General features: G+C 37.8%; 1 protein-coding gene across 45 annotated transcripts in view; it reads left to right on the top strand.

Moving 5' to 3' along the window:
- EPB41L2 (erythrocyte membrane protein band 4.1 like 2) overlaps nucleotides 1–26,647 on the top strand; it is a 291,214-nt gene that overhangs the window by 209,121 nt on the left and 55,446 nt on the right. For all 45 annotated transcript variants that reach the window (XR_010126785.1, XR_010126787.1, XR_010126784.1 and 42 more), the window contains 4 exons: nucleotides 13,020–13,062; nucleotides 17,342–17,417; nucleotides 20,726–20,944; nucleotides 22,329–22,416. Coding sequence is in view for 36 of the 45 variants with exons in the window: in XM_054492768.2 (XP_054348743.2) it covers nucleotides 13,020–13,062; nucleotides 17,342–17,417; nucleotides 20,726–20,944; nucleotides 22,329–22,416 (426 nt within the window). In the remaining 9 variants the exon portion in view is untranslated. The remainder of the gene's footprint in view (nucleotides 1–13,019; nucleotides 13,063–17,341; nucleotides 17,418–20,725; nucleotides 20,945–22,328; nucleotides 22,417–26,647) is intronic.

Below are 26,647 nucleotides of genomic sequence, written 5' to 3'. Positions count from 1 at the left end.
AAAAGAGACTTCTTCCTTTGTGTTAGAATCACCTGGGAGACAGATTTTCAATTAGGAATCTTATTTATCTCTCTTCTTCCTCCATTGTTCGTAAACATGCATGCGTGCGTGTGCGCATATGCACACACACATAGAAATGCACGTTCATTGGGTATGCCATGACTCCTCCCTTTCCAGTTAAAAAATAGTGCCATTACTATTTAATTTACATATAGGATGTTGAAGGATGTTCTGGGCTGTGCTACCAGCAGGGATATGTCCTATTCCTCAGATGTGTTAGGCCAGAAAACAGATTAACCTTTGGTCAGGTTGATATTTTCAAGTATATAGCTTTCCAGTAATCTAATTTAATTCAATGATAGAGCTTAATATACCCTGTCCTAAATACCAGATGGACATTTATTAGGGACTAGATAGGAGAGACACTTTCAAGTTTTACTACCTGACAAGGGCCTGTGGTATGAATATTTTATATTGTTATATTAAAGCAGATCTATAAATTTGGAAAATCATATGAGCAGTTTAGTGTTGACATTCTATTATAGCTATTGAGAATTACTGCCAGTATTCTGGATGTGGGCAGGGAAGGGACATTTTGCACAGAAGAAAAGTAATCGTTCCAGCATGAATGATCACGATGTGGGTGCAGAGTTTAAAGTTGTCCGGAGGGCTGGAGGATGTGGCAGTTCCAGCCTCTCTGAATAGGAAAGACCTGTGAGGGGTAGGCAAGCTGGCAGGGGGAGGTAGGGACTCGTGTTGCAGCTGTGTTTTCTCATGAGCACACTGTTTTAACTTAGATCATGGGTTAATTTGTGGTGACTTTGTGGGGAGTGCTAATGGAGTTTATGGGAAAGCAGCTGGAAAAATAAGCAAAGATCATTCTTTGGATCTTGTATCTCATGCTGAGGAATCTAGATTTTAAGTAGGAAGTAACATGGTCAGATTTGTGTATCAGAAAGAACCTGTTCATGATGTGGAGGGAGATGATAGGGGACTGAGACCAGAGGCAGGAAGGTCAGGAGACAGTTGCAGTAGTCTAGTCTAGAGGTGATGAAAACCAGGGCAGTGGTACTAGGAGTGAAGAGGAAAGGACAGAGATTCTGTGTAGGTAATGTCTGCCGGACTTTGTGACTGCCACCTCTTAGCTATGGCAGTGAGGGGAGAGTTGAGGAAAAGTCCTAGGTTTCAGGGTTGGGGAGCTGGGGAGCTTGATGGAGACTTTTACACAGGGACCTTGGAGGAGAAGCAGCAGTTTGAGGTATGCTAGGGAGCGGAGATGGAATTTAATTTTTATTTTGCCAAGTTGGACACGTTTGTAAGCTGTTGGCTAGATGATTGGGGATCAGGGAGTAGGTGAAGGATGAAGAAATTTAAGAGTAAAGAATTTGAGAGGCCAGGTATGGTGGCTCGTACCTGTAATCCCAGCACTTCAAGAGGCCCAGGTGGGAGGATCACTTGAGCCCAGGAATTTGAGACCAGCCTGGGCAACATAGTGAGACTCTGTCTCTACAAAAAAATTAAAAAATTAGCCAGGCATAGTGGCATATACCTTTAGTTCCAGCTATTCGGAGGAGGGGAGAGGGGTGCTGAGGTGGGAGGATTACTTGAGCCCAGTAGGTCAAGGCAGCAATGAGCTGTGATCGCACCACTGCACTTTCGCCTAGGTGACAGAGCAAGACCCTGCCTAAAAAGAAGAAAGAAAAAAAAGAAATTTGACAGTGAGTGTAAACTTGTTTAAAGAAGTGTTTGGCTGTGGAGAAAAGAACAGATGGGAGAATGATACCAGAGGATGTAGACCTGCATTGTCCAGTACAAGTTTTCATGATGATGAAATGTTTGATACCTACACTGTCCAGCATGGCAGCCATTAGCGGCATATGGCTATTGATCACTTGAAAGAGGGCTAGTGTGTCTGAGGAAATAGACTTAAATTTTATTTACTGTGACTAATTTAAATTGAAATAGCCTCGTGTGACCAGTGGCTATCATATTGCACAGTGGAGAGAGTTTACTGAGAGTTTTGGGGTGGGCAGATTTACTTTGATGGAAATAACTTTGAGTTTAGCTATGAGAAAATCCAAGAGAAGTTATGTTTGAAGAAAGAGGAGAGTGACTATGATGATGAAAGTCATGAAGAGGATTAGTCTTGAATAAAGATGTTATGTCATCCTGAGTCTGCAAGAAACAGAATAAAAGGTGGTGCAGTTGTTAAAAAAAAAAAAATCTTAGTTGAGCAAAGTGCAGTCTCCAATCTCTGTGAAATAGAGGGTAAAAGCATTTGCTTAAGAGTGACTAGGGTAGCAGTGGGACAAGAGAAGGAGCCAACCAAGAATTAGTATGTGGATTGCTGTTAATAGTTCTGCTGAGATTGGGGGGTCATACATTAGGGATGACAGCAGAATATATTTGTGTGTGTTTTTCTCTAATTGCCATTAGCAACCTGAGTATCATAGTTGAGAAATGGAGTATTAGCAGGGTTCTCAGTTGACTATGTTCATGGAGGCAATAGTAAGAGGGTGCAGGATTGTGAAATCTGGAGTTGCTGATGAGATGTAATTAAGCCGATTATTCACAGGGTCACAGGAAAGAAAATTACTGAAGCTGTAATAGGCTGATACATTGGGAGAACATGGCTGGGGCAAAGGATGAATGTTCAAAGATGTTGAAGAGTAGGTACAGTGGGGATACATGGGTAGAAAATTAGAGGGAGAGGAAATGATCGCATCTGAGAATGGGCTGATGAAGTCTAATGAGGTGAAGAGCTATGTGATGATGACAAGACCCAGGGTGTGGCTGTGAAAGGGGATGGCTGAAGTCAAGGAGAGAGATTAAGGTCATTAAGGAAGAAAATACTAAGATAAAGGTACATTTGTTTGGGTCTACTGTAGCATTCTTATTGACAGAAGGACACTAACGCTAAATAAGGAATTCATAATTCCTTATACGTGGTAGTTTCTCTTATGAAAGGTAAGATGAACATATAAAATTAGACACGTGCTTTGTATATAGGCTTTAACTCAAAAACTTTGGGAACTTAAGAATGAGGTGTCCTTTCTGAGACATTCACTTTTCAGGAGTGAATATTTAAATATAATTAGCAATATCTTTAATTATTCATATATAATCTGATTTGCTATAACTTTTATGTTGTGTAATTTTTAAAAATTTCTATCTGCTTATGTAGACAAAGTCCAGTCCTCAAGACATCTAGGCAAAACAGCTCTTATTCTTCCACTATAGATTTGTGTGGTATCCTATTTTTTCCCCACAGAAATTTATTACTATTATACTAACTCAGCTCAATCAGTCCTGCTTTGTTTAAAACCTATGCAGTTTTAACAACAGAATATAATGATGTAAGGATCTTTCCTTTCCATGCTGAATATTATCTGTACTTATGGGAAATTTTAATACTTAATTCAAACCATTATAAAGTAAAGGTGAGTGAAAACCACGATTATTTGTGTACAAATTTTTCATGGAGAGAAAATCTACACATTTGTTTGGTTTTAATACAGTACTATATCTCTCATAGTTGAGACACTGAGGTGAAAGCCTTTTTCATTCTGGGTATGAAAAATCTGTCATTGTTAGTGTTAAAGCTTTTTTAATGTCTATTGAGAGTGCTTATATAAACTTTACTATGGAAAATGTTGTTAAAAATATGTGGAATCAAGCAACATGTTATTCAATATGGAATTCCAAGTCCATATAGTTCTTGTATTCATGTCTAAATGAAACCATCGTTAAGGGTTTTGGACTCTTTTTAAAGGGAAAAATATTGTCTTGAATTTTTGATGTTAATAGTTTGGCATTTGGCCCAAAATGACATTATAATGTCATTTTGCTGCAAGCTATATTGAAAAAGGAGCTTGTTAGAAATGTAGTTGATATCCACGGCTAACTTTATGAAAATTAGTTGAAGCTGTCATCTAATAGACCATTTTGTTCCAGAAACTAGAACTAAAAACTCAAATATTAAACTGTTTGCATATATAAACTATTCTTTAATAAAGTTCTACATTCAATCTAGTTCAACTTTATAATCCCACATTCTCCCAGATGTGTAGTGAATGTTTCACTGTGATACAGTCCTGTAACTTTTCTCCTAACACCAGCATTACGGTAGTTATTTTAAACCCAATTTAGGCAAAGGTACATTAAAGGGGATCTGTTTCAGCACTATAAATTCCTGTGAGAAAATGCAGATTCTAGACGAAACTACTTTTAACTTTTAACGCTTAGCAATACACTGTGAATTTGTTAATTTCTCTTACCTGGCCAAATTAGAGATCACCTAAAGCAAGTGAGGAAGCCATGGCGAGGCATTTGAGAAACTTCGAACTCTGAGGTCTTAGGGTCTAACTTAAAGGGGAAGTAAATGAATGAGATAGATGTTTTTTTGGAGAAAGGAACTGTTAAAGAAAAACTTATTCTAACACTTGTTAAAATGGTAAGGCAGACTTTATTCAGGACTGTTGTAATAGGTATAAGGACCTTTGCAGTGGGGTTTTGCAGTAGGCAAGAGAGATTGGGCTCAACTCCAAATACGACAAGGAAAAGTGGAAATTTATAGTCAAGGAGCAGGGTGGGGGTCAGTAGATGGGAAACTACTAAGAGGAAACATCAGGGGGGCACTTAGGGGAATTCTGGCTAAACCAAGCTAACAGGATTCTTGCTGAAGGCAGGTGAGGGTGATCTGATATCACTTGGGGGATGGTGGAGGATGAGGAACCCCATCAGATATCAAGGGTAATTAGTTATCAGGGGTGGGGGATTCCCACTAAACCAACTTATTAACAGGATTCTTGCTAAAGTTGGATGGTGTGTAGATGGACCCAGAAGTCTAAAAGTTGAAGCCTAATTGGGAAGAGGATTCAGAGGAGCCTGACTAAATTAGTTTGGTCAAGAAAAGACTCTTTGTCTTAACTAGAAGATGGATTTTGTGACTGTATTTTGGGTTGTTATCCAGGTCAAGCATGGTTAGGACCGTGCTGTGGACAACTGCACACCCAGACTACTAATGCCAGTTGATGACTGTGGTTGCATATCTCTTGTCAGGTGAAAGTGGTTAGCAATTAGAATAAAAAGACCTGGAATTCTTTGGTACAGCTGCTTATTGTGATGGGGAAGAGTTCAAAGGAACACTTAGATATGGGAATGTGGAAACTGTGCCCTGCCAGGGCTTTCTGCAGAAAGCTGTCAACAATTAGAAGGTTTACTCAGTCAAGGCTGACAAGCCAATAGGACTTGAAAAATGTCTCTCTATATTGAGCTTTCAGGAAAAGAAAGCAATTTCTACATAAAAAGAACTCTAGGGCTATCCTACTCAAAGAGTGGTCCAAGGACCAGCAGTGTTGGCGCCCTGCAGAAGCTTCTTAGAAATGAAGAACTCTAGCGCTCACCCTAGACCTGCTGAAATAGACTTTATTTTGGCTAGATGTTCAGGTGATTCATATGCACCTTTAAAGTTTGAGAAGCACCGATGTAGGGATATACTGTTCTTTTGATGTAGCAGAGAGCATTACAGGAGTTTGAAATGTCATGAAAGCCATGGGAGGAGGGGAGTCCTAGTGGGCCCATGTGGTTCATGGTCCCAGAAGTGTTCAAATATTCATAGCCACTGAGGCAAGAGTTAGGCCGTTCCCCAGATATGGACATTTGGACCATATATTCTGAGGTTCTTTCTAACACTGGTATTCTATGAATATAAATACAGTATTAGGATTCATAATTAAGCTTTTTTTTTTTCCCTAGATGTTTCTGTCACTAGAGCATAATTGAGAATCATCTTTAACACTTTTTCTGGGAACCCATAATGAAAATGTTGTAGGGGAAATGTCATAAGACAAGACTTTCATCCTCAGATTTGTGGCAGATAAAGAATAAGATTAAGGAGATTCTCTAATTAACTAATAGAAAGATTTTAGTGTAAAATACATATAAGTACAGCTATTCACTGTGCTGCTTAGTTAAAAAAAAATTCTGTAACCTTTTAAGGCAGGAAAAAAAAATCCCACCTCTTTTTGTGCCTTGGATTCCTTTGGCAGTCTGCTGAATTCTATAGGCTGCTTCTCAGAACAGTGTTTTCAATGTATAACTATAATAAAAGTACAGAGGGCTACAAAGAAAGCCAATAACTAAATAACATTCCCAAAATAGTAATCTAAAATTTGAGACCAAGTAATAGGTATGTATATTAGTCTGTTTTCATACTACTGATAAAGACATACCTGAGGCTGGGCAATTTACAAAAGAAAGAGGTTTATTGGACTTACAATTCCACATGGCTGGGGAGGCCTCACAATCATGGCAGAAGGCAAGGAGGAGCAAGTCACATCTTACATGGATGGTGGCAGGCAGAGAGAGAGCTTGTGCAGAGAAACTCCCGTTTTTAAAACCATTAGATCTCGTGAGACCCATTCACTATCATGAGACAGCATGAAGATCTGCCCCCATGATTCGCTCATCTCCCACCAGGCCCCTCCCACAACAAGTCAGAATCATGGGAGCTACAAGATGAGATTTGGGTAGGGACACAGAGCCAAACCATATCATTATGTGTTTTTATTTATATATTAATCATCAGTATCAAATCTAGTAGCTACTGTGATTTCAAAATATTGGCTAGCATAAATGGTATTTTAAGATCTGCAGCTACTACAATGTGATGTGGAAATGTTTTTGATTTCTGCAGGTGACAGAGAGGTTCTGCTGATATTAACCAGGTTTTTTTCTGCTATGTTCCTAATTGACAGTGATGCTAAGTTTCAGTTAGAAGTTAGTAAAAATAAAGATGGAAAATATTTCCCCAAACTTGAGTTCATTACCTCCCAATTTCATGTTTGAAGGTGATTTAACAATACTTGATATTCTAAGGCCACATTTTAATTTTATTTTACTTCTGATGGCAGCCTGTTTTAGGATTCCTTGTAACTTTATTATTAGTCTCTTATTTTACCTGATGTTCATTCAGGAGATAAATATTTACTATGTTCATGTTTTGGGTTTGGATTGGGGAGTGGAGAGGAGAAAGTGAGGAGGATACTGAATTGAGTAAGTGACTGTTCCTGCCCCTAAGTAGTTGGCAAAATCCTTGTGTTTTTTTTTTTTTTAATAAACCAAGATAAATTTTATTGAAATCTGATATAGGTCAGCTCTCGAGTTTTGCGTGGTTGCTTATACCTTAATGTTTGGGAAACACTGAGAAAATCCCTGTCTTGCCTGATCTTGAATTGCCTGAGGCTGTCACTTTACCGGGTTCCTTCCCTGGAGACTGTTTTAGGATGTTCCGGGGAGTTGTCCATGGACAAAGCTGTCTTTTAAAAAATTTGCCAGGTGGATTTTTACCATCGGCCAAAAAGTAGAAAAGCTTAGCTGGATAATACTTTAACATGTACATAGAAGCTCTTAGACTAGTCATATAGAAAGGGCTTGGTTTTCATTTCATCTCGCCTGTGAATACAGTGACCCTATTTTGTGAACCGAAAGTCTGATTTATTAACTTTTTGTGGGTAGAAATATTCATGTAGAGATTAAATTCTTTAATGTATATAACACATCACCTATGGAAATATAAAATTATGTGAAGAAGAGATATATACCAAAAGATGATAATTTAGTTTTATTATTGCAGATAGTGTTCTACTAATGATGATCTGCTGGGGAAAGTACTTGTATGCGTATTTATTCTTCAGGCTTGAATATTGTTTGAAAAGAACTACCGTATGAGGTAGATGTTGTGATCCCCATTTTGTGTTTGAGGAAATTGAGGCTTAAAGAAGCCAAGGAATGTGCCCAAGTTAGAGTTGATAGAAAACCAGAATTTGACTGCATGTATTTCTGATTCCATGGTTTATATATGTGTCCATAGCAGACGAATCTTTAAGTCTAAAACCTGGCAAAGAATACTGTAATGTATCATGGGGTGAGGGCGGTTGTTGTATGTTGTGCACACACACCCTCATGCATTTTTCTCATTCTCTTGTGGCGTTTTCCATCTTTTTGCATCTGCTTCTTGGTCCACTCAGCCCTCCTCCTTAAGTGTCAAACCAATAAATTAATTTTTATTATTTACTGTATTTATTTAAAAGTTTTGTTTATGCAGATCATTAACTTGTATTTCTTTTAAGTCATTTAAGTCATTTTTTTTTACTTAGGAATTTATGATGTTGTACCCCACTTACCATCTAAGTACTGATTAGAGATACTTATTCAAGTAAAAATAAATGTAATAAAAATAATATAACGTGATCATTTAAGATGATCACAGCGTGGAGAGGAAGGAGGCAAGCAATGGGCATCTATCAGTCAGCAGGTATTAATTTAGTTCTTACTGGTTGCCTAAAACTGTATTAAGTACCCTGGAAGATATAAATAATATAGTCTGTTCCAGCCCTTGCAAAGTTGTAGTACTGGGGAGTGAGGAGACAGCCTAATGCTTGGCAGGAATGGAACTTACAGTGTGAAAGTGAATGTGGTTAGGAAAGGGAAAACCAGGTGAGGAAGTAATGCTGCTGTTTGATCACATCAGGTAAACCCCGCCCACTTAGTCTTTGGATGGTTGAAAGTAAGCCATTTCAGCCTTCAGTAATCTCTCTGGAAGTGTTGTGGAAAGTGGCCTGAGAATGACACCAAGTCTGAATTTGGCTGTCTGACTTTTCACTCATATTGCTGGGTTTATAGAGCTGACTCTCACCATGCCCTATAGAAACCGTTAGGTAATTTGTACAAGGGCTGGGTGCTTTAGGTGAGAATAGAAGGTGCCAGGTGGCTGGGACACAGGGTTAGTCCTTGGGGTCACAAGCTTCCACCATCTTCTGGAACAGAGAAGGGTCCTTTGTTGCTCTTCTGTACCGGGGATCTATATCACTGCTCACACTTAATGAAATTGAGGATTTGGAAGGGTCTGTCTTTAAGACCAGCGCTTTCTCCTCTACTGTCTTATTTCTCTGTGTTAATATTCTGGGGACTTTTTTTTTTCTTTTCAATTTGGCGCCATCCAATTCCGTTTTTCTTGCTATGGTTGTTCCTTGGGTGAAAATTCCACCCATTTGCCCCTTTCTCACCTCTCTCCCAGCCTCCAACCAGTCTGGGCTAGAGGCTGAATGATGTGTTTTTTTCATTCTTGTGCACTTATCGAGGCTGGCCATTTGTGAGCCAGCTGTTGGGTGGGACAGCAGCTGCAGTGCATGCAAACTGAATGGCAGGCTGTCTTCTGAAGGGAGAATTAGAGTTGCTCCTTCACATGGCACTGGAGGCACCCTTAGAGAGGCCTGCTGCCCCTCACATCAGTAGTGCATGCAGCTGGGACACCAGTAATATGAAACTAGACCATGCTCTGGTGGTTCTTTATTGAGAGGTTTGAATATAACCAGTGTTAGAACAGAGCCATGCACACCTTGGATCCTTGCTACCCCGAGTGCGGGCCATGAACAGTAGTGAAACCCGAGGGGCCATGTGGCTCTGCTTTCACAGCATCTTACTGTTTTACTTTTTAATAGTGTCAGTTAATGTTCCATTATACCATTTTAATATGGTATTAAGACAGCAGGTTATTTTCCGTGTACTAATAAGCATTTTAATTGTTTGCTTTATATATCTGAATAAAATTCTGTTTAAGCACAGATGTTATAATACAGTGGTCCCCAACCTGTTTGGCAACAGGGACCGGTTTTGTGGAAGACAATTTTTCCACAGACCGGGGCAGGGGTGAGGGAATGGTTTTGGCATGAAACTGCTCCACCTCAGATCATCAGGAGTTAGTCAGAGTCTCATAAGGAGTGTGCAGCCTAGATCCCTCTCTTGTGCAGTTCACAATAGGGTTTGTGCTCCTCTGAGAATCTAATGCGGGTGGTGCTCTGACAGGAGGCGGTGCTCAGGTGGTAATGCTCACTTACCTGCTGTTCACATCCTGCTGTGCAGCCCAGTTCCTAACAGACCACGATCGGTACCAGTCTGTGGGATGGGGGTTGAGGACCCCTGTTATATTATTTTGGACACTGCTTAGAATGAATAAAACTTATTAGACTCATTTATTTGAATTAGTTTATTGTACCTCAGAAACTGCACTTCTCCTATGTTAGTGATAACTTGAGGATAGAAAAATGTAAATATAAAAATATAAACAAAAAATCTATATTTTTTATTGGACTTTTGCTTGTAGCTTCGAAAAACAAAATTTAATGTCCTTGGGTGGTTCGAACCTAGTGGTTTAAATTTGGTCTTTTTTGCTTTAAGATGCTGTTAGAGTTTCCTAGCATTTTTTTTTTAAAGCTTTCTTTTTTTGTTGTTTAATTGGAGAGTTTATTTAACTTCCATTGGATGTAACTATTGACTTGTTTTCTTTTTTATTATTATTATTATACTTTAAGTTCTCGGATACATGTGCAGAACGTGCAGGTTTGTTACATAGGTATACACGTGCCATGGTGGTTTGCTGTACCCATCAACCTGTCATCTACATTAGGTATTTCTCCTAATGCCATCCCTCCCCTAGCCCCCCACACCCCAACAGGCCCTGGTGTGTGATGTTCCCCTCTCTGTGTCCATGTGTTCTCATTGTTCAGCTCCCACTTATGAGTGCGAATATGCAGGTTTTCTGTTCCTGTGTTAGTTTGCTGAGAATGATGGTTTCCAGCTTCATCCATGTCCCTGTAAAGGACATGAACTCATCCTTTTTTATGGCTGCATAGTATTTCGTGGTGTATATGTGCCACATTTTCTTTATCCAGTCTATCATTGATGGGCATTTGAGTTGGTTCCAAGTCATTGCTATTGTGAACAGTGCTGCAATAAACACACGTGTGCATGTGTCCTTAAAAAAGAACGATTTATAATCCTTTGGGTATATACCCAGTAATGGGGTTGCTGGGTCAAATGGTATTTCTAGTTCTAGATCCTTGAGTAATCACCACACCGTCTTCCACAATGGTTGAACTAATTTACACTCCCACCAACAGTGTAAAAGTGTTCCTGTTTCTCCACATCCTCTCCAGCATCTGTTGTTTCCTGACTTTTTAATGATCGCCATTCTAACTGGCGTGAGATGGTGTCATTGTGGTTTTGATTTGCATTTCTCTAATGACCAGTGAGGATGAGCTTTTTTTCATATATTTGTTGGCTGCATAAATGTCTTCTTTTTTGAAGTATCTGTTCATATCCTTCACCCACTTTTTGATGGGGTTATTTTTTTCTTGTAAATTTGTTTAAGTTCCTTGTAGATTCTGGATATTAGCTCTTTGTCAGATGGATAGATTGCAAAACTTTCCTCCCGTTCTGTAGGCTGCCCGTTCACTCTGATGATAGTTTCTTTTGCTGTGCAGAAGCTCTTTAGTTTAATCAGATCCCATTTGTCAATTTTGGCTTTTGTTGCCATTGCTTTTGGTGTTTTAGAAATGAAGTCTTTGCCCATGCCTGTGTCCTGAATGGTATTGCCTAGGTTTTCTTCTAGGATTTTTATGGTTTTAGTCTTATGTTTAAGTCTTTAATCCATCTTGAGTTAATTTTCTATAAGGTGTATAAGGTGTAAGGAAGGAGTCCAGTTTCAGTTTTCTGCATATGGCTAGCCAGTTTTCCCAACATCATTTATTAAATAGGGAATCCTTTCCTCATTGCTTGTTGTTGTCAGGTTTGTCAAAGATCAGATGGTTGTAGATGTGTGGTGGTATTTCTGAGGCATCTGTTCTGTTCCATTGGTCTATATATCTGTTTTGGTACCAGTACCATGCTGTTTTGGTTACTGTAGCCTTGTAGTGTAGTTTGAAGTCAGGTAGTGTGATGCCTCCAGCTTTGTTCTTTTTGTTTAGGATTGTCTTGGCTATATGGGCTCTTTTTTGGTTCCATATGAAATTTAAGGTAGTTTTTTCTAATTCTGTGAAGAAAGTCAATGGTAGCTTGATGGAGATAACATTGAATCTATAAGTTATTTTGGGCAGTATGGTCATTTTCACGATATTGATTCTTCCTATCCATGAGCATGGGATGTTTTTCCATTTGTTTGTGTCCTCTCTTATTTCCTTGTGCAGTGCTTTGTAGTTCTCCTCAAAGAGGTCCTTCACATTCCTTGTAAGTTGTATTCCTAGGTATTTTATTCTCTTAGTAGCAATTGTGAATGGGAGTTCACTCATCATTTGGCTATTATTGGTGTATAGGAATGCTTGTGATTTTTGCACATTGATTTTGTATCCTGAGACTTTGCTAAAGTTGCTTATCAGCTTAAGGAGCTTTTGGGCTGAGACAATGGGGTTTTCTAAATATACAATCATGTCATCTGCAAACAGAGACAATTTGACTTCCTTTCTTCCTATTTGAATACCTTTTATTTCTTTCTCTTGCCTGATTGCTCTGGTCAGAGCTGCCAGCACAGCAGTCTGAGTAAAGCTTTCTTAAGGAGTTCCTTGTGATTGTTACTTCCAACTTAGAATGAGGTTAAGAAGAAAGAAGGATGTTATATTAAGACCAGGAAGGGAAATAATTGTCTCCAATCTGACCTTACCTCTCCTTATAATTATAGAGTTGGAGGGAAAGGGAGGATTAAGGAGGAGGAGTAGTTGGTTTTAGGAGTTGAGATAATTGTGTTTGATTGGTATGTATATACTTTTAGCCAACAGTTTCAATTTTCACACTTTGTCCTTCATGATTAAGAACCCATTATTGTCCTTGAAGAGCTCTCATTTCAGTGTCTGCAGGGGCTATTTGTTGGCAGTTCTACAGAATAAAGACTGTGTGAAGATATGTCTTATCATTTGGACCATTTTAGATGCAAGAGAATGAGGCCCATGAGACCCACCTTAAAAGCATGTGAATATTTTACTTATAATACACACTTAACACATTTACACACATATGTCCTCAAGAACAAAGCAATACTTAGCCCAGTGGAATGCCAGTAGGTGCAAGTTGCTTTGAATAGGACTTTATTAAAATGTGTTTACACTTAAATAATTATGTGAACTGTAAACTGTTCTATTTTAGACTCTAGAATATTTCTTATGAATTAATTTTTTTCCCTCATGCAGAACTGGCTAGATCCTGCTAAAGAAATAAAGAGACAACTGAGAAGTAAGTATATAAATAATCATTCTTTGAAGTTAAGGTATCTTGATATCTATTTGTGATATAAATGATCAGTAATAGAATGGTCAGTTCTATTTTGCATTTATGCCATCTTAGAAGTTAATAATACTAATAATATTTTTGTGGAATTGTGACTGTTTCGTACCTGGCTCAGGTGCTCCTACCTTTGAGAAGGTTCTAGACTTACATTCCTAAATATTCACTCAGAATGTCCTACCAAGTAATATCTGACATTTTTTTTCTGGGAAAGAAAAAGAAGCTACTTTTCTGTAAATTTTACTTTTTATGTAAATTTTACTCCAGTGAGACCTGATACTATTGCTTTGTCTGCTTCATTTTGAGAGTGTATAATTAGTTCAATATGCACATCTTTGGCCACAGAGACATATAGAGACACTGTTCCTGGATGTACTGGAGTGAGGACTCTTCGGGGAGAAGCAAGGGGAACAATCTTTTCAGTTCTCTGAGGTCACTGCCATCTCTGCTCATTGGTTCTACAATCCAAGGCCACTTTGCCTGCTCTTTGAGCCTGAGCTTGTAGTTAGGCCTCATTGTTCCTTTCTTCCCCTTTTCGCATTCGTTCTTGTACAATCCCAAAATGACTCCAAGGGTCCCACTCTAACCAGCTTCAGCTCTCTCTATACGTTCTGCCTCTGCAGGTTGTGTTGCCTGTGGCTGTTTTTTTGGTATCTGTGCCAAGAAACATGATCAATAGAGAGAAATCTCTGTTAGGGGATCTGGATACTTAATTTACTTCGGGGTCTGTGAATGACTGAAGCAGAGAAGGTAGGCAGCTACAGGCAGTTGGAATTTTCGGTCTGGAGAATAAAATCTGAAGACTGGTAAATTCCTAACAGCCCTCCTCGACTGTGGGGCCCAGAGTTGTCCCAGGAGAAACCTCTTCTCCAGGTGCCAGCCTGCAAGATGCCCTTTGTACTGTTGATTTCATTTCCTTCCTTATTTATTATTCCTAAGGTCAAAATACTGAAACCAATCTGTCCTTTCCCTTCTTGCCCTTTTAATCTACCATCTAGCTCCCATTTTAGGTTCTTCACATTTGTTTTCTTTATTTCTCTCTTGAATTATTTATCTTTTTGGTAGTCTTCCTATCATTTCTTTGCTTCCCTACTCTCTTTTTTTATTCTGAGCATATACCTTATTTTTCCCATTTTCTCTCCCTGTAGACTCATCTTTCTTTTCCTTTTTTAAAATGTCTTTTATTAGAGTGACCAACCTCCTGATTTGCCCAGGACTGAGGGGCTTCTCAGGATATGAGACTTTAAATGCTAAAGCTGGAACCAGTCCCAGGCAGGCTGGCATGGTTGGTCACTATCCTTTGATTATTATTCCTGGCTTTCCCGCATTCTCTCTCTTGCATTTATTTTCTTGGTGTTTCATCCATTTATGCTTGCTTCATGACGGAAAAGGGAGAAAAAGAAGAGGAATAAGTAGACACCAGATACATTTTGCTTGCCTTATGGAAGAAACAGTACCAGAGCTTTGAAACTTTTTCCTTTGTCCCTTCTGCAGTTGTTACTTTGCAAAGTGCATGCATTCAAAAAGGTTACGGATGCTTAGTTCTTATACTTTCTCTAAAACCAGACCTGCCAAGTGACCCAAACAGAGAGAGAGAACAGGGCAACCTCTGAAACATGATTGATGTTCCATTGAGTTGTTTCCTATGGTTTTGCTTGGGTTCTTGTTTGACTATTATTATTATTTTTTTTTGTGCCACTCTCTTCAGAGTCATGGAGATTTCCTAACTTTTGGAAGCCAAACCTCTTGCCAATTATGAATCATGTTCTTATGTTTTGATTATCTGTGAAGTTTCAAAAAGTTATTTCAGAACTTTTACCCTTGCGGTTTGGCAATATGAGTAACAGTAAGATTAGACTTTTTAAAACTGTTGGAACCAGTTCTTTAAATGGCATCCTGTACTGTACCCATCATGAAAGCAGGCTGAGGAAATGAAGCTTTAGCAGTTGTATCTACCTCTTTCTTTCTGTATTAAAATGGACAAAAAAACCTGCCTATTCTATCCTTGGTCTCTGCTATAATTTTATTTTTATTTTTCAGCTCATAGGCAGTTAGCGAAGATAAATATTAATCTTTTTTGAGTTACCTATGGCAACCAACAACGTAATGATTCTCGTTTAAAATTTGCCTTAAAACCTTTATTTAATGAAACATAAATAAGACTATATGTCTAAGGCTTGCATATGACTAGTATGTAAACATTTTTGTAGCTAGAAGGACTGTTTATAAACAGCTAGGTAAAAATTATGATGATAATAATATGTAATCAAATTAAAAGTTTAACCTGAAAACTGCTAAGGGAGTAGATTTTAAGTGCTCTCACTGCAAAAATAGTATGTGAAGAGTAATGCATATGTCAGTTAGGTTAATTTAGCCATTCCACAATGTATACGTATTTTAAAACATGATATTGTATACCATAAATATATACCATTTTTATTTGTCAGTTTTAAAAAAGCTTAGCATTATTGGTACATTTCAACAGCTTTTAGATTTGGAAGTATATTAGAAAATATGTGGTCTAGTAGAAATGTCTCCGAGTCCTGTCCAGGCAAGCATGTTCTAGTGTTATTACCTAGAAAACAAACAAGGAGCAATTAAGAAATGATGATCCTGTGATAACTTTACTTAATTCGAGATTAGCAGTCACCTTGAAGAAATGCTTACACAAACACGATGCATGGATATTTGACAGTCATCATGGCGCTATAGGCCAAGAAACCTCATATATCTTGATATTCAGGAAAATCTTATATCACATTATTATGTTTTAAATGCATAAAGCAGAACTGAAATCTGCTTCTTAAGTTCAGCAGGATTGACTTCATTGGTTGAATCAGTGGTGCATTGAGCCAAAATCCAGCAAAAATGCATTTGTATACAACAGTAGCCATTTAATAAATATTTGAGTGAGTGAAAAGGTAGTGTGCTGATGGTAAGACAAAGGACAAAATACCACACTGAACAAGAGAATGGGATTCAAGGAATTTTTCTTCAAATTCATAAATTAAACATCTCATAAGGTCTTTAAATATGTATAGAATGGAATAACTTGGCTGGGCATGGTGGTTCATGCCTGTAATCCCAACGCTTTGGGAGGCTGAGGTGGGAAGATTACTTAAGCCCAGGGATTTGAGACAAGCCTGGCAACATAGGGAGACCCCATCTCTGAAAGAGTAAAAAATAAGTTAGCTGGACATCGTAGCTCATGCCGCTACTTGGGAGGCTAAGATGGGAGGATCACTTAGGCCTGGGAGGTCGAGGTTGCAGTGAGCCGTGATCATGCCATGGCACTGCAGCCTGGGCAACAGAGTGAGACTCTGTCTCAGGAAAAAAAAAAAAAGGAATAACTTACATATACACACACACATTTTTTTTTAATTTAAAAATATTATGAACTTGAAGTCAAACTCTAAATTCAGGCTAGTGGAATTATTTGGATTCCATTAGAAAAATAATACCTGCCCTTTCCCCCATAGTTTTACTTTTTTAAAGCTATCCTACACATGATCTATCAAAATAGCAGTTAAATTTTACGTATAAAAATAGCAGTGTTTTAACTTTTAACAAGCCATTTATGATATGGTTGCTTGACTTATTCATTCTTTATGGCACAATACAGCCAAGTGTATGTTATATATGAATATACTTACACCTACTCTATAAAACCTGGGAAATAATTGTATTGTCCTAAAGTATCATGAAATTATACCACACTTTCCCTTCTTGGGATCTCTTTTAACACCTTCTTCAAATAGCCCATTAATAATTTTTTGAATAGCTATTATCTCTTGATCATTACTCTCTTTCCCCACAACAATGTAGAAATCCTGAATTAAAAAAAAAAAAAAAAGGGTAGAAAATATTTGGCAACAGGAGATCCTGTGGTTAAATCGAATCTTATTCAGAACTATTACATGGAGGTTATATTAAAATTTTTGTATAATAGATCACCATATAAAACACATGTTGAGGTACCAGTAAATGTTTATAAGAAAGAGAACCTATTACTCGTTAATGGTGGCTTATTTATGTAATTGATTTCTATTTTATATTTTATTTCACTTTAATTTTATAAACAATTTTAATTTTATTTAAATAAAAACATTCTGCATGCTGATTTATAGTTGGATTAGTCTGTACTGTTTGATCCTTGACCTTTAAATTTTATCACAATAGTCATTCTTCTGTTAATTGGGTGCATAACTGTGATATTTAATGATTACAGACCTTCCCTGGCTATTCACTTTTAATGTGAAGTTTTATCCTCCTGATCCTTCTCAATTGACTGAAGATATCACCAGGTACTTTATATTTGCATTTTTAAATGAACCTTTCCTTACAGCTCTCATTTATTTTTGTGCCCTGGGAGCATAGTGGTAATTTCAGGATTGAAAACCAAAACAGTTTTTCTTAAGTTTTAGAAGTTTCCTTGAAAATGGGTACATCCAAATAGTTTGAAATGTTGCCAGTTTCAAAACTTTTATTCACTTTCTTTAATATCTTCATTTATATTCTAGTAATGAAAATTTTAAAAATGATACTGCTGACAACTTTGTTTTCTATGTTATATTTTAAAAGTCACTAGTATTTAATATTTGAGATTTTAATACCAAGGTCATTTTTATTGTATATAACTCATGTGTGCTTATATACTAGTCTCATTACAAAGGTGATATGAGGTTAGCAAAATGAAATTATTTTGAAAGGCCAATTGAACTGGTAATTTCTTTCTCTCTTCTCCCTCCAGAACCAAACAAGGTAGGATTTCTTATGTAGAGTCAGTAGTTAGTTCATTTCCATCTCCTTGGAGATTGTGTGAGCTATAAGAACATACACTTGAATTGCAAAGAAAGTATTCTGTTTAGGAGCAAGAGAATATTTATTGATTCTGAGTACTTGATTGGCAACCAAGAAACCTTGTAAATCAACAAGTACCTTGAAATCTTAGCCCAATTAGACTGGGTACCAGAAACATTGTGAATCAATCAACAAGTACCTTGAATTCTTAGCCTGATTACACTGGGTACCAGGGATGGCATTTCTTAGCTTTGGTAAGAGGAAGTATAAAGGGTTGATTTTTTTTTTTAAAGGAGGATTTTTATATACCATATTTTTAAAAGGTTATTTACATGGTCAAGTACAACTGTGTGCAGTCCATGACTTTTAGAAAACTAGAGGGGCTTAGCAAAAGAGTCTGCTTGTCTTTAGTTCCTGTATCTTTGATGCTTTCTGCTAGGCCAGTTTTGTTGTCAGACATCAAGTTGTGGAGGTGGTTAAGAGTGCATAATATCCATGTGAAATAGGAAGGATGGAAATTTCTTTCCAATATTGGGTATATAGCAGGCCGGCCTTTTTTTTTTTTTTTTTTTTAACTACTTGTTGCTGAATAGGAATGTACTAATTAAGCTCTGAATGAATTAGCTTCACCTAGTAAATAATAAATAGTAGCTTTTGTAACTGCACAGTGAGCTACTTAGAGCATAAAACCTGACCGAATGGCGTGTGTAAGATGCAGAGCTTCACTGCAGGAGTGCCTCTGAACAATGCATGTAATTGGGGCTTTGTGACCCAACACTGTACATACACTCCTCCTGGTAGTAATTTGTTTGGGGAATGATAATCCTTTGGTGATTGCAATTTTGTAGCATCAGTAAGTACTTTGGTTTTCCATATAAATGGAACTCGAACAGTCTCCCTATCTAGTGGGAGGAACAATATAGTCTGCTCAGCTAACTAGAGGTCTCAGTGGTGCAGCCTGAGACCAGCCACCTGCCTGCACTTGTGGCTTGGAATCTTAAATGTCATGATTGAAATCTTCACCATGACTTGAGTGAACATTTAGAAAGTGGGGTAGGCTTCTGAGAAGGGCAAGAACACTATTTCGAATAATGTTCGAAGAATGCTTCATAGTGCTGTATGAAGGTACAGTTGGGTAAATCAGGAAGCTCATGCCATTTTTTGTTTGAAGTTTTTAGGGTTTAGACTTAGGCTTTGAAAACAGAGGAAAGGACTAATGTGAAAAGCAGAGACAATAATATAAAAGGAAGCAACAAGATGGAATCTTTGTGTTTAGGTTCTAAAACTTCCATAAAATGTGGAGAACTATCACTGTTGTTGATTAGAGAATTTGAGGATAACCTGGACCCATGGTTGAAAATTCAGTTTTCTGAAGTATGTACAGTTACGCTTATGTTTTTCTACGGGTCAAGGAAACATATAATCCTCCTTAAAAGGAGAACTTCTGCAAGGCATAAAATACTCCAAATACTGTAGTGATAGCAAGAAGACTTTTAGTCTCTCAATTACCAAGCACCTGTCATGTGGCAAGCCCTCTAGTAACTGGTGGGACTATAGTGATGATAAACAGAGTCCCTGCCCTGCCTGATGATGTATTTGGCTGGTAATCCAGGTTCTGAACTGACCTGGCCCCATGTGCTGAGTTGTACTCTCTGACCCAGTAACAACAAGGCCTGGACCAGAGGCCAGCACTCCCCATTTGATTGTGTAGGGTAGAGAGCAGGAAGAGGATTGGCCCCTAAAACCCAGGCCAGGCAAGTGTCCACAGGACTAAGATGGCCAGCGGCCAGTATGAATGCCAGTCTCTAAAAGGTCTTAAAGAATGAGGACTCTGCTGTTGATTTGGGAGGATCTGTGGTGACCATAGCAAATGATGAAATTAGAGAGTAGAAATCACATTTTAAAATGTTACCAAGAGGAATTGATAGTGGGGCTTAAAAGGGGGGGGGGGGGGAACCCACACAGTGTATATCACGTGTTTCTGCATTTTATTTTATGGAAAATGGAAATTCTTTTATAACTGTAGTGAGCCACATGGAACATTGAGTGAGAAACATTATTATAGCCACTAATTATTATAGCTACTAGTTATTGATTCTTAAGCATGTGCCAGATATTTTATTTATATTATCTAATGTTCATGCTCATCTTCAAAGGGAGGTAGAGTTCTTAGCGTCTTACAGGTGGGAAGTTACCCTTAGGCAAGTAAATTAACTTGCTCAAGGTCATATAGAGTCAGGTCTTCCTGGCTTCAAAGCCCAGGCCTTTTCCACTAAACTGAGCTAGCTACTGCTTTAGATGGGGTAAGTGGACAAGTAAGGGCTTCAAAGTAGAGATTTACCAATAACTGTTGTTAAAGGTGTTTCTGGAAAAGAAGAAATGTCAAGATGATAAAGGGTGGGTGACCTTAGCTTTTCTTACAAATGATTAAGACTAGTTTTTTTTTTAATCTATTAATCTTTACATCTTTTGAGGGGCGTGCTAATTTTTATTATAGTTTGAAATCCAAGGAGACAGTTTAAGTGATTGAAATTTTTACTTCGGTTACAAAACTCTTCATAGTAATCATATATATATACACACACATATAAATTAGCCTTCTGGACTCAGTTTCTATAAATAAGCCACAAGTTTAGAAGCCCAAGGAACAAGTTGAGGCTTTTTATTAGAGAAGATGATTTTTGCTGTGGATATGAAGAGTGCCTATATTGTATATTTGTTTTCAAAGGGATATTAGCTTTTAAGGACTGTGAGTGCTCCAATCTCACCTAATGGTTCTCCTCTGACCCCTTTCTCCCTCTGCTCCTCGCAGATACTTCTTGTGCCTTCAGCTCCGGCAGGACATTGCCTCTGGCCGCCTGCCCTGCTCTTTTGTGACTCATGCTCTCCTGGGATCCTACACCCTGCAGGCTGAACTTGGTGACTATGACCCAGAAGAACATGGCAGCATCGACCTCAGTGAATTCCAGTTTGCCCCTACTCAGACTAAGGAGCTGGAAGAGAAGGTGGCAGAGCTGCACAAAACCCACAGGTCTGTTGCCTTGCTTACTGGAGAGAATGGCCATGGTAGATTTAAATAGCTTCTCTTGTAGCACTTACTAGACATTTGAGCGCGATTTACAGGCTTATCCAATTTTTCCTTTTGGAGTTTCACTTAGCACTAATCAAGGCAACGTGGAGCCCTTGAGGTATCCTTTCATTATTTTTATAACTATCGTGTGAGAAACTATGCTCGTGAGACTGTATGTTTTCATGTATTGGAAAAATGTGCTTTTCTACATGACACCTTCTTCTGCCTATCCCCGTAACACATACACATTGGAGACAAACATGCCCACATACTTATTTGACATTTACTTTATATTTCTTCTGCCTTATAATTGTCCTTATTACTATATGTGGTAAGAAAGCTAGGGAGATAAGGAGGCATTGGGATTTGAATTACCAGCGTAGGTGGTGATGGACGTAGGAATAGTAACTGAAATGTACAGGTGGTTCCACTGGAAGATGACCCGTTGGTTTAGCTAAGATTACTGACATTACATCAATACCATATTGTGCTTCGAGAACATTTATATGTGTGTGAAAAGAAAATGGACTTTTTACACAAATTTTTATAACGCTAGCTACAAAATGATAATTTATTCTATATTGCAAAATTACAGTTTTATTAAATATTTACTAAAGTGATCTGAAAGGAACTTTCAAAAATTAGGTTTTTAAACAGGCCACATTCATTGATTTTTCTTTAAAAAAACAATATGGTATTTGACTCTAAATGTTTTCTTGTTAATTTACTTAAATTCTACTCAATAGACGTTGTATAATTCTAGTATGAAATATCAGGTACCGACATGCCATGGGGAATGTGAAAATTAATGGGACATGATCTTGCTCTTTAGGAGCTTAAAGTTTATTTAGTTGGGCATATAGATAGGAATGGAAATAATTTTAGTATGGACAGAATGTGATTTGTGTTACCTATCATAGGTATAAAATCAAATACAAGTAGTTTCAATCTTTATTATGATCAACTCTAGTGAAATAAAATGAAGGAGTAAGAATGTGTTTATCACAGAAAGATGAGATCACTATTTTTTATTCTCCAGTACTTATGTTGTACTCTATTGCTGGGGCTTTTTTCCTCAGTGGAAGTAATCAAAAGCAACTTTTTAAGATAAAATGGGTAAGAGTGGAGGTATACCTCCATGCAGTTTAGCAGGTTTAGATTATAGGATATTAAGGGAAAAATGTTAGAGGTTGAGAGTTGTTTTCTTACCATTTCCTACTTTTCTGCAAACTTGGCTGGGTTTCTTTCTCTCCTCCAAACCCTCTGAGCGCAGACACTCCTCCCATTCTGACTACATTTGCTCTGCATCCATTAATAAGATAATCCTGTTTCTTTTGATTCTCAGGGGCTTATCTCCAGCACAAGCTGATTCCCAGTTCTTAGAAAATGCAAAGAGGCTTTCCATGTACGGTGTTGACCTACATCATGCCAAGGTACTGTAAATGTAACGGGGAGTAGCATCATAGCAGTCTGTTGACTGAAGTTTTGAGAGGGCTCCAGTTTCAGGATAGCACAGCTTATTTTTGGGAAAAGGATATTTGCCTTCAATTGAGGGTCTCTGGAATATTTCCTTGGTGACTAATTATGGGGTGTTTGGTTGTGGGAGGGACCATGTATTCTCTCTCTACCACTTCTTTTCCCAGTCTTTTTAATTAATGCCCTTTCTTAGGTACTTTCTGTGACACACCTTGTCAGCCTTTTTTTTTTCACCGCTTATCCTGGTTTATTCTGCATTGCAGCTTCTGCTAGGCCAAGTGCTGTGTCTGTCCCAGTTCCCTCTCCCACCTCTGTCTTGGGAGAGGAGAGCAGACCTTAGCAACCATAAAAGGGCAAAAGCAGCATGGGACCACTTTCCAAAAAGCTTCTGTGTGATGAAGGAGCCCTAGAGTTGGTCTTTTCCCTGTAGGTGTGTTTTGTACTTTGTGAAAGATAATGTAGGTGGGCCCAGGCTCTGGGTGATAAAGCACCTTCAGTCTAATTTGAAAGAAGGTAAAAGAGTGGGACAATGGGGACATGGGAAGCCAATCATAATCCTGAACACCATAATCCCAAAAGATCAAAATCTCAAAAATATAATGCTCGAAAAAATAATTTTAAAAGTTATTTAAAAGACATTTATTTACGTTTTTAAGGGGGGATTTGAGAAACATAAAACACAACAGAACTTCATAGGCCACTTTACACGATAAATTAGGCAGTAGTAACATAACATATTTTGCAAGCATAAATGTTCCGGTATACTAATGAGAGTCACAGGGTATGAGTTATGAATAGACAAATCCTGTTCATAAAGAAATAAGTCAAAAAGTGAAATGTGTAAGCGCACATCGCTATAGTTGGTTGCCAGTAACAATATCACTTACATCATGGTTCTAGTTTAGATGATTATGTAGTGGGAAGAGTCGAGGAGGAGAATGACAGGCAAGGTGAAATATGAATTTGGTTTTAACAAATATGTCCAGAGTCAACATTTCCTTATGGTTGCCTGCTTTTAAAAGACCCTGCCAATCTGTAGATGTTGTTTAGAAGCCCAGATTATATGATTTGAGAAATCTCTAGGAAAGCTCCCCACACAAAGATGTCTTTCCTCCCTAGGCCTCTGATTAATAATTCTTGCATTTGTGTTATTAATCATACTTCATATTTACAAAGCACTTTTTTTCTCCTCAGTGGCTTCCTTTATTTAAATATTTTTCTTTATTACAAAACTAATACATGTTCATCATAGAAAACAGAGACAAACAGAAGAAAATAAAGATCACTTAAATCTTTTTATGCAGAAATAAGCACTCTTAATACATTTTTTCTTTTTTTTTTTTTTTAGATCTCTGGGCAGTTGAATTCACATGCCTTCTAAAACTGGGGTCATACTATGAGCATCATTTTTGTTAGTTTTTTTTTTTAATTTAATATTATAAGATTTTTCTGTCAGTAAGTAGTCTCTGGCAGCATCATTTTTAACCACTAGATGCTGTATGCCGTTAATTTTAAAAAGTACTTTCATACCATCTCATTTTTTACAAGTATACCATCTCATTTAAAGTTTGAATGTTTTTTAATTTTACAGCTACATAAAACAGTGCAGAGAATGACTTGTTTAAAACCATGTATTGTTAAATGGTCTGTCTGCCTGATACCGTCTGGCAAATCCTAGTAGGAGGTGAAACAGATTGTCTTAACACTCCAGTGTTTTTCAGATCATTTTCTATGTAATGGGGACAGGCTAGGTTAGCCAAGAAACAGAAATAGGGAGGAAGGAAAAAATAAGTTTGGGACCAAAAAGACCTCCCAAACCTCTCCTCCTCTAGACCCTGCCATTCTTACCACATGTAAATCTTGCATCTTTACTTTGTTGATCGTTAGTTAGAAACCAATTCTTAAATGGCAATGCTGTATGTAAGGTTTCAGGATTCTTGTTTTTTAATGTTGTCTCTTAGAAAAGTAAGAAATTGTGGACTCTGTTCTAAGTATAATATTCTTTTTTGCTGTGTAGTTAGGAGCAGAACACTAAAAAAATTCAAGATAACCTTCATTCTGTTTATCATCCGATAGACTCCTTAGATAATATTTGATAAGCAAGATATTTGTGGCTTATTGAGAAGAATATATGTGGCAGTTTAAAAGAACTTTTCATATTTCATGTCATTTAAAGTTTTGTGTCTTTGTTTTTCATTGCCTTAAAATCAGATTTTTTTTTTTAATTAGAAGAGTTTGTAATGTCATATTCATGTAGGATGAGTTGGAGAGTGTTAAATAAAAGGAATCTCAACAAAGGTGCAGAGAAACCGTAAGAGAAGCAGGACACCCGTGGTAGCCCCAGGCTGATATCTGCAGCTATCTTAATCTCTCTAGGTCTGTCTGAAGGAGGGAGGGCAGAGTGATTTCCAAAACTCCCGAAGAGAGATATGTGTGGAGAGGGCCGTCTTGTGGGGAGCCATTGTCAGAGGGACATAGTCAGCCTGAGGTGACCACGTAGGGAGGGAATCTGGGTATTAAACACTCTGACCTCCCTTTCCTTCCTCTCCCGATCCTTTGCGAGAACTCCCTTTATACTGAACTCATTTGAAAGCCAGCCATCTCCGTATGGGGCAGTGAGCAATGCAGAGAATGTGCTCCTTTCCCTTAGTTTATTTTTCTGATTTTGATACCATGTGGCATAACTTACATGTGAAGGATCAAGGCCTGCCTTTTCCTCTTTCACTTCCTACCCTTCATCTGTTGTTTCTATTCACACAAATACTGGTAATTCTAAAATAATTATATAGAACAACAAAAATCAACTGATTTACTTGAATCTGAGTTGTGTCTATTTTTAAGTCAGATAAAATAGCTTCCTTGTCCTTTCCAAAGATTGCTTCAGACTAGAGATGGCTCATTCAATGTTTCAAATGCGGGTTCCCTCCCCACTTGTGGTGAGAACATGCCGTCTCGGGCAATCTTCTGCCTTGCTCCCCGTGGCCATGGGCAGTGATGGTTTTGGCAAACACACCATGGGGTCTGGTGCCAAGTTGCTTGGGCACCTGTGCCTGATTCACCCCAGCTTTTTAGTCTATTCCTAGAGAGAGTTGTGGCTGCCAAGATAAGGGTGAGTAAAGCAATTGATTGGATTTTTTAAAATGGCTCAAGTTGGTCTAATGTAATTTTATTAGTGTATATGAATTACTCAAGTGTCACAGCAGAGAAAAGCAACTGGCATCAATTAGCTAATACTATACTTTTATTTATAAAAAACTGATTTAAATGGTATCAAAATGTTCTGAGTAATAAGATAGACAAAATGTCCTTTTATTAAATTGGGAGTTAAACTAAATATGGGGTTTGTTGCAGCATTTTTTGTGAGAATTTGTTTCGTATTGTTTGTGATTTCTGAAAATGTGAATATCTTTGAGCGGTAGTCTTCAATTTTACATATGTTGAATGAGAGCCAGTTCTCCTCTTAGAGATAAACAATAATTTGTATATTTTGAATACATGCATCTTAGATCTTCACTACTTGAAATGTGAGGAGACAGGTTTTCACTTTTGTCTGTAAATTTGTTTGGTTTTTAAAACATAGTTTAGGCCTGTGATTATTCTAGATTGTCATCGATTCCAAATTAAAGCTCTAGGGAAAGAAAACTATTAATAACTTCAAGAATAGTCTGCAGTCCTTTGAAACATGCCAGCCAAAGGAATGCCTAATGAGAACTGGATGTCAGCATTCTAAGTTAATGAAAAACTGCTTGAAAGAATTCAGAGATTTCAGCACTGTCAGCCTGGAAGAGAAATTATCTGCGAGGGATTGGTGTTTTGCAAAATATTGGCATAATTTTAAGAGCTGTTAGCTAGGGTAATCCATCTGAGGTAAATGCACCTAAAGGAAAACGGTTGAACACATCTTAGGGTAGGCCAAAAGACTGTCCCTGAGGCTGGACTAGCCTACAGGAAAAGCTCATTTTATTTCCCATATCTTCAGGATCTCTAGTTCTGCTTCCTTTCTTCTCTGTTAGCTTCTACAGTGGAGCTTGAGAACATATGCATTATGCCTTTTGAAGGACACTGTGTCTTATAGTCACATTGCCATAACTCTTCGGCAAATCACACCTGATCCCTGAAGATGAATAAATTTAACATGTACGTGTGTGCGCCGTAGTTTTCATTAACGTGTGTACTGTCACTAAACTT

This window comes from Pongo pygmaeus, chromosome 5, assembly GCF_028885625.2.
Source record: "Pongo pygmaeus isolate AG05252 chromosome 5, NHGRI_mPonPyg2-v2.0_pri, whole genome shotgun sequence".
Classification (NCBI taxonomy): Eukaryota; Metazoa; Chordata; class Mammalia; order Primates; family Hominidae; genus Pongo; species Pongo pygmaeus.
This window is presented reverse-complemented; position numbering and strand designations above follow the sequence as displayed.